The following is a 14,574-nucleotide window of genomic DNA, read 5'->3' as shown; positions in this document are numbered from 1 at the left end:
AATGAGACAGGCACTGTCTTTTGTGGAGATGTATCACACAGTAAGCAAAAAGCACCCAAATGGAAAGTTGCTGTTGTTGTTAGGTGCCATCTAGTCAGTTCTGACTCATACTGACCGTATGTACAACAGAATGAAACACTGCCCAGTCCTGCGCCATCCTCACAATTGTTGCTGTTTGGGCCCATTTTTGCAGCCACTGTCACTCCATCTCGTTGAAGGTCTTCCTCTTTTTCACTGACCCTTTACTTTACCAAGCATGATGTCCTTCTCCAGGGACTGGTACCGCCTGAGAACATATACAAAGTATGTGAGAGGAAGTCTCGCCATCCTTGCTTCTAAAGGAGCATTCTGGCTGTACTTCTTCCAAGACAGATTTGTTTGCTCTTCTGGCAGTCCAATTCAATGTTCTTCACCAACAGCATAATTCAAATGCATCAGTTCTTCTTTGGTCTTTCTTATTCATTGTCCAGCTTCCCCAAGCATGTAAAACTCAAACCTATTGCCATCGAGTCAATTCCAACTCAAAGCGACCCTATAGGACAGAGTAGAACTGCCCAATAGTGTTTCCAAGGAGCAGCTGTTGAAACTTTTGGTTAGCAGCCATAGCTCTTAACCACTTACAAATGTCATGGCTTGGGTCAGGCAAACCTTCGTCTTCAAGGCCACATCTTTGGTTTTTAACACTTTAAAGAGATCATTTGCAACAGATCTGCCCAATGCAATGGGTCATTTGATTTCTTGACAGCTGCTTCTATTGGCATTGATTGTGGATCCAAGTAACATGAAATCCTTGACAACTTCAGTATTTTATCATGATGTTGCTTATTCATCAAATTGTGAGAATTTTTGTGGAAAGCAGGTGATGTTAATAAAGTACAGCCCAGCATTCTTATAGTTTAGCAATTCATCTTCTAATGGTGGGCTATGTTTTCTTGAGATTCCAAACCCAGAAGGGTGTGGGCACCAGCTACAGAAAGTGCAGAAAAAAGTATGTTGGAAGAAAATGGGCAGAGGAGCCAGAGGCAGGTAAAGTGGAAACGTAAATGTTGTGTGTTGGTATGATGTTGGAAGCTATGCCACTAGTATTTCAAACATCAGCAAAGTCATCCCCAGTAAACAGGTTTCAGCTGAGCTTTCAGATGAAGCTGGTCTAGGAGGAATGGCCTCACAATCTACTTCCAGAAACTAGCCAATGAAAACCCTATGGATCACAGCAGAATATTATCCAACATAGTGCTGGAAGATGAGCCCCCTAGGTTGGAAGGCACTCAAAATACACAGTGGCTGCAACTATGGACATGAGCATAGCAACCATCATGAAGAGGTACAGGACTGGGCAACGTTTTAGGGGCACTGAGTTAGAGTTATGAGTTGAGCATTACAATAATAGTTTGCAAAAATGCTGTAAGGTCTCTATTAGACGGCATTAGATACCTAAACGTGGCTTCTGAAAAATTTTCTGAAGTAGTATTTGTCCTAAAACGAACGAACAACAACAAAACTGAAAACCTTCAAAGACAAAGAACAATCAGTTTCTAGTATGCTGTCTTTGTAAGATGAAAGGCAGGTCATCCCCAGGGAATGCAAGACTCTGTTCTCCAAAAAATGGGGAGACATACTTCAAGAGGAGCCCTGGTGGCGCAGTACTTAAGATCTATGGCTGCTAACCCAAAAGTCGGCAGTTTGAATCCACCAGCTGCTCCTTAGAAACCCTGTGGGGCGGTTCTACTCTGTCCTATAGGGTCGCTATTAGTCGGAGTCGACTTGGCCACAACGAGTACAACATACTTCAAGTAGTGAAATGTGCACTCTCCTTTTACATATATAGACCCAGTTTGTTCTGAGGCCCCTCCAGGCCCCAGCTCAAAGCTGGCTGCTTTGGAATGCATGGCGTGCCTGGACAAAACACATCCTGAATTGTAGTCTACTGACTGACATTACCTAGTGCTGTTTACACTTGTATTTACCAAGGCTTCCATCCCAGCCATATAAATTATAAATGCACCTCTAAGCACGCTGGGTAAGCCAAATACACACAGCATCAAAGGGGGAATATTTAATGATTCCATAGATAATACATGGGTTATACCTCTGGCTAACCTGAACATTAAAACTAGAGTCTATGTATGAAAGTAGTAACTCTATGAAAATTGTTTGTTTAAATATCCATAAAATCACAAGTTTTAGGCCAAATACCACTTTAGAAAATTTTTTCAGAAGCCACATTTAGGTACTTAATGCCATAATAGAGACCTTATAGCATTTTTGCAAACTATCATTGTAACGTTCAAAATAACCACTTAGATCGGGGGTCAGCAAGCTTTCTGTAAAGGGACAGAATATTTGAAGCTTTGCAGAACACACGGTCTCTGTTTCAACCACTCTGTTGTGCTGCTGTAGCAGAAACCTGACATGACATAAACAAATGAGTGTGGCTATGTTGAAATAAAACTTTATTTACGGACGCTGAAATTTGAATTTCATATTATGTTCACGTGTCATGAAATATTCCACCCCCGACCACCACCATTGTTAGCTCATGGGCCATACAAAACACATCAGGCTGGATTTGGCCATTGGCCCAGTTTTCCAGACCCTGACGCAGGTGGTTGAAGGATAAACATTACTGCCATTACAGCATGGAGTAAAGGGGAAGCGAGGTCAGGAAAAGGCAGTGCAAGGGGAAAGGAGGCAGCACTGTGAGTGTCTTGTTACTCTAAGTGGGGTCCCAGGAGCAGCCACATCAGCACCACCTGGGCCCCACAGAATCAAAGCTTGCACGTAACCACGACCTCCAGGTAACTGCAAGCATACTGAAGTTTGAGAAGCAGTGGTGGTGTGATTTAAAGGCTGGGCTCCGGAATTAGAAGGTCTAGTACACAACTTTGTGCCTCTCACTAGCTATGTGACCTTGGACAAATTACTTAACCTCCACATGCCCGTCTGCACACCTAAAACGTGGGGTTAATGATGAGAATAATCTGTTAAACATTAGAAACTGCCTGTCAATATATATTAAATGCTTCCTGTCGTTCATTTTAAAAAACAAATGCACACATACTCCTAATGTCCACTTCCTCAAGGACAGGCACATTTTAGCCACAGTCACTTTCAAAGAGTTGAACCTACTGTAACTAGAGCCCCCCCTCACTGCACCCAGAAACCCACCAGCAAAAGAAAAGGAAGACGCCACAACTCCTGGCCGCAGAGTGTAAAATATATTGAAGGTTGTAAAGGGACAATTTGGAGACAAATCGTAGGTCTGCTGAGATGACGTGCAGCATACATACATGCTGTTTTTTTTTTTTTAACCAAGTCATTACATTTTTAAATACATCTCTGTTTTCCACATGGTGTTGTTTTTGTTTTTTTCTATTAGCACAGGTTACTACTCTACAGTTTCTCCTAGAGTAAATAAATATACTGGCTAAGTTTGCAGGGCAACTACAGGCTCATTTAGATGTTTAACAAGGTGAACTATTTCACAAGCACTGAGTGAACAGCAAGGTCTTTTTCACTAGTTTTGTTCACTGCTGTAGTGGAGAGGGTTCGAGTTTCCATTTATTCTCTTCACCTGTTTAGTCATCAACAGGCTCCAAAAGGTAATGAAAAAAAAAAAAAACTGTTAAAAAAAAAAATTGAAATTGTAATTATGCCACAGGGTTTTTCAAGACCCTTAATGCAGATAATTTAAATTTACAAGAGAAAAAAAAATTTACAAGAGAAAAAAAAAACTCAGTAACAAAAAACTACTGAAAAATACATCTGTAGAATACACTGGTCGGTTGTAAACAGCTCAGAAGGGCAAAGAAAATAAAAAGTCCTTCTAGAACATTAAGCAGTCCAACAACAAACTCTGCTTTTTTTCTTTCTTTCCTCCTAGTGGCTATTTTCCTACCACAGTGTTGCGCTTCATTATTATATTAAATAACTTATATGGGTAAAAATGAGTTTGCTAACCAGCAGCCAACTCAAAATCTTGTAGGAAGAGGGAGGAGAGGAATTCACAACACAACAGACACTAACGGGAAGCATCCAACCCCGTCTTCCTTCTCTGGCAATACTGACTGTGTTGAGTTTTGGGACCTCACTGGAGGGGTTTTTTCCCCTCCCTCCTCTCCCTTTTTCATTTAAGTTAACAAAGAAACATGGGCTTCCTAAGCGCCAGCACTCAGCTGGGCAAGTCCCATTAGCAGCGAATGTTCAACCAAACAAACACATACACAAAAGAAAGCTCTATCCAGGTGCAGTGCTGTGATTCACATGGAAATTCCAGGAGATGAATCATGTGCAGAGCTGGGATCTTTAGAGGATTCTTTCTCAAGCGTCTTCAGTGAACATTTCAGTCTCTCAACATCTGAGTCAATCTGTCAGCTGTGGGAAATAAGTTCCCCATCTGCTCTGGAGTAAGCCTGCTTTCTTTGCTGACCGGAGCACTCCAACGACGGCGGGGTACTCAGGATTCTTCGTGGTTCTAGATACCAGAAAATAAAGACCAGCCCCTCAATGATCTGCGTGATGTCAGTGCAGCGGCGGCAGTGGCGGCGGCAGTGGCGGTCAGCACGTCGTTATGTTAAACTCTGCCTAAGAGGCTTGACCTGAGTAATAACGAAGACAGTGTAAGAAAGAACGCAGGAGAATATCTGAACCAGGATTAAAATGCCTACCTAATATTGGCTTCACGCTTCTTGTGTTTTAAGCTTGACTTTACATATTTAAAAACAGGAGAAAGAATTCTGCTGTGAAGTCCCTCTGTTTTTTTTGGGGGGGGGATTGCTAGTCACTTAAAGCAAATATTCATTAATGGTAAAAGGGTTGCTTATAGGGAAATCTATGTCTTGTGTGGCTTTATATTTAAAACAACAAAACAAACACACAAAGGTCATTCATGATTTAAAAAAAAAAAAAGCTTTTAGGTATGTGCTGTCCTCTCACAGACGAGCTGACTTTGTAGACAGATACGGACATTCTCAACAACACATTCCATGACCAGTGGGTGCACTTACAGTGTGTCTGCCCTCAGAGGTGTATCTGTCATTGCCATTGCTGAACCCAAGTGCCTGCAGTGACTGGCTCTAGGGCCAGCAGGAAAATCATCTATGTAAAAATATCTTTACTGCCTTCAAAGGCACAAGACACAAGTTCTCAGGTAGGTACTATCATTCTAGAATAATTAGTTCAGCATCCACTTGACACATGTGGCTTTGCAAGTTATAATAGCCTATTTTTTTTTTCTTTATCCTCTCATGGTCCCCATGCCTTGGCCAACACCTGTAGTAACCTAGCATCATTCAACCACACTGCAGGAGCATGGACTAAAGAGCAGTGGTGTGTAAAACACCATGTCAAGTGCTGTGGCAGATTTGAAGGAGAGACCCTGGATTATTTGCCCTCAAGGAGCTTACATATTAGTAGGCAAAGACCCGCATGCACTACAAAACAAGGCTTGCTTGGAAAAAGGAGAGAACATTGCCATATGAGTTCAGAAAGGAACTCTCAACTGGACTACAGAACTAACTGCATCCATGAACTACTGCCTCCTCTGTCATGAGATCAGAACTGGATAGTGCCCAGTTACCATTACCCAATGTTTGGATCAGGGACATGATAGATCCTGACAGAAAGGGGAAAAATGTGGAACAGTATTTCAAATTCTTAAAGTTTCCCAACTTACGGGACCCAATGAGACTGGAGGAATCCTAAATCTACTGCCCTGAGATAATCTTTAAACCTTCAACCAAAACTATCCCCTGAAGTCATCTTTAAACTAAACAACAGTTCAGCTCAATTAGTAAGGAATGTATGCCTTTAGTATTGCGCTCTTTTAAAAGATTGTATATATGAGACCAAATCGACAACAGTAACTCTAAAGCATGTCACCTGAACTATATGTGTAGAAATTGTTGAATGGGTGTATGCTTTACTCTGTATACTTTCACCAAAAATAAAATATTTTGAAAAAAGGAAAAAAAAAAAAGAAGGGAAATTTTTCTGGTGGAGACATGGGTCGGCAGGGGAGGTACTGGAGCTGAGTCTTGAGAAGGGTCAAGGTATAGGAAAGGCAGAGTGTATGGCTTAAACACAAACATGAAAGGGAGACTGTGGAGCCCATGGTCCCTTGAAGAAAAAGTGTAACATGGAAATTAGTCTTTTACGCCAAATAATACAGCTCCACTGTGCTTATAAATATATTGCCTGATACAGCACTCATTTTACTTGTGCCACTGCCTGTCCTTCAATGAATTCTTATCAGAGAGATTATTATTTGCCAATTTTGCACCCTTGTACAATTGAGGGTGATTTGTGTCTGAATTTAAGGCAGTACACTCTCTTTTTCAGCTCGTATTTCTAAAATCTCCAATAAATTATGTTGTCACATTTCAACCAACTGATTAAGCGTTGTTGTACCTAGAGACATGGAAAGAGACTAAACAATTTAGTCTTCACCTCTTACTAACAAATCATTGACTTACAAACCCTTCCAGCCTAACCAATAATCAATAGGAATATGGCATAAAAGAATAACAACCAGAAACAAATTGTAGGTAGGTTTGGACAATTTCAATCTGTCTGGATTCCACAGACAATACGGATATCAGGTATCATTTATCCATACCCAATTTATTTACCAATTAAAAAAAAAAAACTTGAAGAAAAGTAACAATAGCTAAGCTGTACCTAGAGATCATACCAAACTTAATGTTTTTAAAAAAGAGAAAGGGGAGATTAAAAAGAGAAGTATGGAAGGCAAAATTCATCTTAAAAAGAACCGAAAGGATTAATTCCCAAATCTTTTATCCAACAAGATGTATATTCTAGGCTCATGCCTTACACATAAATAATATTAAAGACTGCAGTAAATATCCTTTAATACAAAAACAAAATAATACAGAATTTTAATTTAAATGCGCATTGGCAGGCACAAATTTTCATGAAAATAAAACTGGGCATCAGCCCTGCAGGACTGTTATATCCTCATGATTCTGGGCCATCGGCCATACCTTCTTTATGTCTGTGTAGGGAGTACAAGAAACACCTGCAGTCCTTAACCTGTCACCATGAATTGTTCTAAGGATAGTAATTCCAATGCTTTTGTAGCTCATCCCTCCTCAAGGAGAGGTACAAAGAAGCAGCTCTAAGTTTTCCTTTGAAACAGACAAAATGAGACAAAACTAAGTTTATCTTGGATATCTTGTTTCATGAAACTTTTCTAATATGCAGTATAATGAAGGCTCCCAAATGACTCTGAGTTCTACTCCGAGGTCACAAAATGAAGAAGGGAAAGTTTTCTTGTCAACTCTGGTCTAAAAAGGTACATATTCTCAGAGTAGTCTTGTTTAAAGACTCTAATAGAATAAAAATTTAAAACACTCAGGATTAGGCTGAAAGTCCCAATTCTCTCTCAAACCAAAGAAGAGACTAAGATCCAGTAGGTAAGTGACATATGCAACTTTATTGAACTAGGTGGTACTTGAGTATCTTTTATCTTAGGCCAAACAAAATTTTAGAGTTAGAAGAACTATTCAGAAATGGGATCTGAACTTCTGATCTTCTAGATAAGGAAAGCTAGAGGTGCTCTTTTTTACTATAAAAGGTTATTCAGTTCCTCATTCCACAAAATAATGGGAGAGAGAGAAAGAGTGGAAAACTACAGTCACTGTATGTAAACCAGTAAAAAGAAAAAACTGAAAGTCTTTAAAACTGAATGGTGGCAATGAGAATTCTATGAGAATTCGGTTAACAGGACATAAGGCAAAGAGGACTTGGGCTAGGCAGGCAGGGACATCCCACAGAAAGTGTGCGGCTTTCTTCAAATGAGACCAACATGTTTAGATGTAAGCAGCAATGAGACTCACCTTAAAGACTTCCATCTGTCTTTCTCTATATGATTTTCAGGTCCTTCACTCTCATAGGAAGCCAAGTAAAGAGCTATAATCAATGAAAAGTAAGAGTGCATTAACACTGAAGCCTCTTCCCAATATGTTATCTACCACCATTTATCCCTCTGTTCAACTTGAACCAAACCCGACAGCAAAACACACCCTTTTATAGCAAGGGATGACAGAAGATTCATAGTGTAATTAAGAATACAAGATGGTACTTTGCTTCTGACTGACCATTACAACAAAACCCAATGGCCTCCAGGCCAAAAAGGAACTTTAATTAGCAAAGAGATAATTAATCAGGCAAAAAGGCTTATAAACGCAAGCTGCATGACACTATCATACACACAGATTTATGTCCTTTACAAAGGGGTGGCTGGAAGAGGATCCTTCCCTGGTATCCTTAGCTTTTAAAAACTCCTCATAGGTAAAAAGCCAGGTTTTCCAGGCCAGTTTCCCATCCTTCTAATATTTTCTCTTTCGTTTTATATCAGAAGGAATCTTCACCCAAAGATTAAAAAGCTTGTCACTAATCCAATCTGTTGAGGTAAAAAATGATCGAATCCCCTCCAGAACGGGTACTATTATTAGTAAGAATCAAACGTCATTGGTAAATGGAGTCTCGAATTGGGAAGTACAATGAGCTCTTCACTATTTGTTCTGTTCAGTAAACAGGAGTCGTGGCAAACATTTGCACTGGTATAAAATGAATATATGCATAAACTGCTAATTTCCCAAAAATTAAAACACGTTAACAGACATTCACATGTAAAACCTGGTGTGCTTAAATCTTTCACTGACAATTCAAAATGTGCTTCATTCATTATGATCATTACCAATCTACTATGGGAAATCGTTGGTCAATAGGTGCTACAGATTCTTATACTATTAGAATATAACAAATCACTGTAATGAATCCACAAGTATTCTACCAACTCTAACTCTCTGAAGGTGAATTTTTTTCTGTACATATTCAATCACTTTTCTGCCTGAAATTCCCTAATATTTTAACTTTCCACTACTTTTCCAAATGGTTAGGGGTAGCAATAAACTTATTTTTCCCCCCAAATTGCCTTGAATACCAACATACCATAAAACACCTGTGTCTCCACTGAAGCAAGCCCAAATGAGGGGGGAAAAAAAAATTCCTTCAGTAGCTTTCCATTTGTACCCAAGGCTCTGAAGATTTGGTATTATAAAGAATCTTTAAACACAGAAAGATACTGTTTATAAGTGAATTTTAAGTGGGTGCCTGATTCAATATTTTCAGGACAAATCGTAAGATTTTTTGTGCCATGGAAAACTCTTAAGATGGAGGAGGTCAAAGGACACACCTTATACTATACAACAAACACTTACACACTAATTTCCTAACTACAGGGTAGATAAGGCCGCTCCAAATGAAGGGCCTACTCACCATCTTCACTGAAGACTGGTACTGTGAGCAGGTACTGTAAGATCTTCCGATCCCTCTCAAATGGACACTCTACTTGTTTCCATGTCATGAATTCACTCACTTGCTTGGCCAGTTCCCAAAATTTCTGGGAAACAATTAACAAAAAAGAAAGGAATTTAAAGGCAGTCATCAAAAATTGAGACAGCTCCATTTAACATGTTTCCCTCTGGTTTCTAATCTTCTGAGTTATATAATTTTCTTAACTTTACAAAGACTGTATTTGCTAGGTATAGGTAAAAATCTGGAGCCGTGGTGGTGTAGTGGTTATGAGCTACGGTGAGCTAAGGCTGCTAACCAAAAGGTTGACAGTTCGAATCCACCAGCCACTCCTTGGAAACCTTATGGGGGCAGTTCTACTCTGTCCTATAGGGTTGCTATGAGTCGGAATGACAGCAACGGGCTTCATTTTTTTTGATTTAGTAAAAATTCAATCAGTTCCTCCAAACAACAATAACAATAATGTAGGTAATCTATTCCACTTGGTATAATAAATTTCTTAAAAATCTGTTGTTGGTTTAGTTCTTGTTTTTGTTGAGTCAGTTCTGACTCATGGCAACCCCACATGTTACAGCACAGAACTATTCAATAGGGTTTTCAAGGCTGTAACCTTTTGGAAGCAGATCGCCAGGCCTGTCTTCTGAGGCACCTCTTAGTGGGTTCAAATTGTCAACCTTTTTGCTTGTAGTCAAGCACTTAACCATGTGTACCACCCAGGAACTCTGACAAATTCGTTGGGAAAGAGAAAACTTGGTTCTGTAGCTTCAAAATTGGGGTGAGCTTTGGGTGCCTGGCAGTGGATGTGATGCTGAAGAAGCTGTTCCTCCCTGTACTCTATTCTGTATCCTACGTTATCCACACTTACCTCAAAATTGACATGGCCATTTGGAAGGCGGTTGGCACAGCCTTCATTGAGGAAATAAATATCTTTGATTAAGAGACTGAAGAAGGGTATCACAATCTAGAGAAAACAAAAGATTCTGGTTTGCTCAGGCAAATAAACATTTAACTTCTCATCCAACAATAAGAGACTAATAGACAACATTAATTCTGGATTTCATGAAAGTCCTCAATGAATTAAGATTTGGTGTTTTATTTACCTCACATGTCAGCAATTTCTTCCCTTTAGAAATTTTGTTTAAGATGCACATGCTGTTAGAAACTAAAACATACCAAAGACAAATAAATGGGTGGTGGGGGTGGTGGATGGGTCAGTGTTTTCCCTATTTTTCACAATGCAACAGTACACAATAAGATCTGTATGTTCTAGCTATAATGAAAGGAAAAATATCCAAAAGAGTTCATTATCCATTTAGCAACTCTTGTTTACAGCAAAATATTAACAAAATACCTATCACTGCAGGTACTAAGATTTTAAGATGACCCATCGATATTACTACATTACTTAGATTTTTACATTTCAGATGAACTTTTTTCTTTTTAGATGATACTTTTATTTCATCCTTGAGTACATTGCTCAATGTAATGGGAGAGCTCGGGGTTTTAGGCAATAGTTGTGGCAAACTTCATACTGAGTAAACCTAACAAGTTAGCACGTGTTCTCATGGGAATCACCTCAGAAGAACCTTGCACAATGTGTTGTGAGATGTGTCCCCAAGTGAAGGAGGAATATAAACGTGTAAATTAAAATTAATGGTTGCTTAAGAAACAATGAACCTTTTTTAGTAACAGTTTCCTGCCTCAAATCTTTGGTTTGATGAGGTGATATTTAATTAAATAACCTAAAGTAATGAGCTCTAAGAAATTACCCTAAATCTTTCTAAGCCCATAATGAACAAAGAACAAAGCTCAGATATAGTAACTTCCACTTTCTCTCAAATGCCAACATGTTTTTAAAGATTCTAAATTTGCCACAATGCAAATAATGCATCAAACACAAATTGGGGGTCTGTCTTGTTTCTCCAAGATTAGGTTTTAACTTTTCCAAAGCTTATGACTCATGCAGTATGTTTATACTAAATGAATGGGAGGCCTGAAAAATGTTTTTTGGCTCACACACGAAAATATTAAATATCAATTCACTTCTAGGGAGAAATTCAGATTTTCCTCTAAAGTCATTCAAAACAAAAGTTCTGATCATTTTTTGTTTCACTGATCTCTGAAAATAACCGAACAGAACCTTCATTTTTGGCAAGCTACTTGAATATACTTCTAGTCATTTGCTGTTGTCACTGGAAGTGTCTCTAAAGCTGAAATAGTAAAGATCTCATTTTCTTTGTATCTTCTTCTTCAAATCTTACTGGATATTTCTCTACTACTGCAGAAATAAACAGCTTTAGTAAAAATCATTAAAGTACACCTGAACCTCGAAAGTACACCTGAACCTCGCCTCTTTGAAAGACCATATGTGAGAGGAAAATGCTGGGTGGCAGAATCTGTCAGACAGCAGTTTAAAATATGGCCCCACCATTATGCACTTTTAAAGAACTATGTGGGATCAAACTGACAACAGCAACTTGAAAGGTTAGATAGGAAGCTTAGGGGACAGTGAATTTATGTTAACAGGGGATGAATAATTCGGAAAAAGAGGGTGAGAATGGTTGCACAACTTGAAGAATGTAATCAATGTCACTGAATTGTAGATGTAGAAATTGTTGAATTAGTATATGTTTTACTGTATATATTTTCAATAATAAAAATAAATTATTAAAATATATATATATATATATATATATATCTGGCTCCATGATTTACTGGGGTATAGCCAGGAGTTGGCAACTAAGGCCTTGGGCCAACTTGGGCCCACTGTCTATTTTCTGTAAGGCTTGTTAGATAAGAATGGTTTTACATTTTTAAGTGGCTAGAAAAAATCAAGAGTAATGTTTCACGATGCATGAAAATTATATGAAATTCAAATTAGTCACAGAGCTTTATTAGAATAGGGCCACGCTTATTCATATACACATTGCCTATGTCTGCTTTTGTGCTACTACGTCTCAGTTGAGAAGTTCTAAGAGAGACTGTATTGCCCACAAAACCTAAACTATTTACTATCTGGCCCTTTACAGAAAAAGTTTGCAGACCACTGCCATAAGCCTAACATACTCAGAATGCCTAGTTTCCTCACCTTAAAATAGGAACAGCAGTAACTACCTCAATGAGTTGTGATCAGAATTAAGTAAAACAGATTTGATCTCAAATAAGCACTCCCAAAAATGAATGGGCTCCACACAAGGGGACACATATTACTGATGCACTGAAAAGATAAGGAAACAGCATAAGGCAGCCCCTAGAAATAGGGACAAAATTATAATCAAGATGTAATATTTGTACTCTGTAACAGCTTTTAAGCAAGAGCTTTATTTCTGTGTTCTATTCTGTATGCTGGTCTGTGAGATTCCTTGGTGCTATTCATTTACTGTCTCATATGGATATTTAAACTATTCACAAGGTTATGTCATGTACCTCTAACTGGATTATAAGCTCTGGGTGGCAAGGGCTATACATTATGTGATTTCTGTACTCATGGGTGCCTGGCAAGATGCTGTATTAAGGTCTGAATCACTCCTTCAAGGGAAAAGATGTATAATTAATCTCACTTAGGATACCGCACTGCTGTTCCTTACGCTCAGATCCAAAAAAGAAGTCTCACAGGATTCAGCTTCTCATTTACTTGTGGGTAATTTGCTTCAGATCTATAGCCACTATACAAATTTACCATAGCAAAAATCAGACAACTTTAAGGACTTTGGATTTCCATGAGCTAAGGTGAAACGTACAGGTTACTAGGCAGATGAAGCCCTCGTGGCACAGTGGTTACACGCTAGGCTGCTAACTGAAAGGTCGGCAGTTCAAACCCACCAGCAGATATGGCAGTCTGCTTCCATAAAGATTACAGCCTTGGAAAACCTATAGGGCAGTTCTACTCTGTCCTATTGGGTTGTCAGGAGTCAGAATCGACTCGATGGCAGTGGGTTTATTAGTAGGGCAGGGTAAAAGTTTGGCTGCTAGAAGGCCTTAGATAATGTCTTTAGTGGGAAAGCTTTTCAAGTATTAATGTTTTCCAATTCCTTTTCAAATTATTCTTATTTCAGAGACTTGGAAACTGTACCTCAAAGGTATTATTAATTCTACGTATAGAGATAAATGCTAATGAGCAGGAATGAGAGCATAAGAATAGACTCAAAATGGCAAAAGGATTTAAAAGCATGTAATCATAATGAGGAATGGTTGAAAACTTGGGAGATACAAGGCACCCCCAGAGGAAAAAAAAGCCATTTAAAGATACTTTAAGGGTTCCTGTGTGGAAGACAGATGTGATTTGCTCTACAACATGGAACTTAGGCATGTGCTGCTTTGACACATACACTTGGGATCTGAAAGAATATCAAAGATTCTATTGCTCTCGTTATGCTGCCAGGAAGATTTTAAAATAGAAAATTACTTTAGAATAAAGAGAGTGCCCCCTCCCCTTGCCTCAAAAAAGAAAAAAGAACTCTAATTTTTTTGAAAAGATGGATTTTGTCCATAAATGTTTTCATTCTTGGCCTTTGGGACCAATTGTGAAAAATAAAATAGCGGAGTTTTCTAAAATGGTGATGATTTCATTTGTTTTATGAACTACAGAATACAATTCATATATACTCACATAGAAGCATTTTAAAAAATAACTAAAGGAGTCAGAATTTATTACATGATGTAATGGGTAACTACTTGGGACTTTTTCTAGAAAAGGATGTTACATTCCCACAAGCACAATATTCAGTAAGCCTTTCTGGGAGGATTGGACTTCAGAATTACTTGGGCCAAAGTAATAGCAGCTCCCTAACGACAGATCTGAATCTATGGCCTCCTTGCTGGAGCAAATGCTCACTGAAGGCCATGCAGAGAGGTCCTTGCACCCAACACAGAGAGGTGAACCAGATGACATGTACAGCCTCCAAAATAACCTCACACCAAGGGTGCTGGGATCTCCTCACGTATGTGCTGGTTTTCTGAAGCTTAAAAAGACCCTCAGATTACATCTTTCCTCAATCTAGTCACAGGAGTACTAAAATTTGGCAAGTAAAATTTAAAAGCTGGTAAACTCTGTTGGGCTATAGCAAGATGGTTATTTTTGCCTCATTCCCTCCTTCTCAGACCCTGTGGTAAGTTTCTTTATTACCAAAAAAAAAAAAAAAAAAGTGTATTTACAATACCTCTCAAACACTATCAGATACTATCGTTATTTTCTTGAGAACTGGCTTAATATGTTTAAAAGCTGGGACTTCTTTTTGT

The 14,574-nt window shown here is 38.7% G+C and overlaps 1 protein-coding gene across 3 annotated transcripts in view; it reads right to left on the bottom strand.

The window, feature by feature from the left end:
* Positions 1 to 3,294: 3,294 nt before the first annotated feature.
* The window catches only part of RASGEF1B (RasGEF domain family member 1B), a 50,488-nt gene continuing 39,208 nt past the window's right edge, over positions 3,295 to 14,574 (bottom strand). For all 3 annotated transcript variants that reach the window (XM_004383104.3, XM_023737598.1, XM_023737597.1), the window contains exons 11-14: positions 10,202 to 10,297; positions 9,301 to 9,424; positions 7,857 to 7,929; positions 3,295 to 4,598 (exon numbers count right to left, since the gene is read on the bottom strand). In XM_004383104.3, the coding sequence (XP_004383161.1) occupies positions 4,574 to 4,598; positions 7,857 to 7,929; positions 9,301 to 9,424; positions 10,202 to 10,297 (318 nt within the window). In that variant the 3' untranslated portion in view covers positions 3,295 to 4,573. The remainder of the gene's footprint in view (positions 4,599 to 7,856; positions 7,930 to 9,300; positions 9,425 to 10,201; positions 10,298 to 14,574) is intronic.

The sequence above is a fragment of the Trichechus manatus genome, unplaced genomic scaffold (genome assembly GCF_000243295.1).
Source record: "Trichechus manatus latirostris isolate Lorelei unplaced genomic scaffold, TriManLat1.0 scaffold00105, whole genome shotgun sequence".
Lineage (NCBI taxonomy): Eukaryota > Metazoa > Chordata > Mammalia > Sirenia > Trichechidae > Trichechus > Trichechus manatus.
Note: the sequence above shows the minus strand (reverse complement) of the source record. Positions and strands in the feature narration are given on the sequence as shown.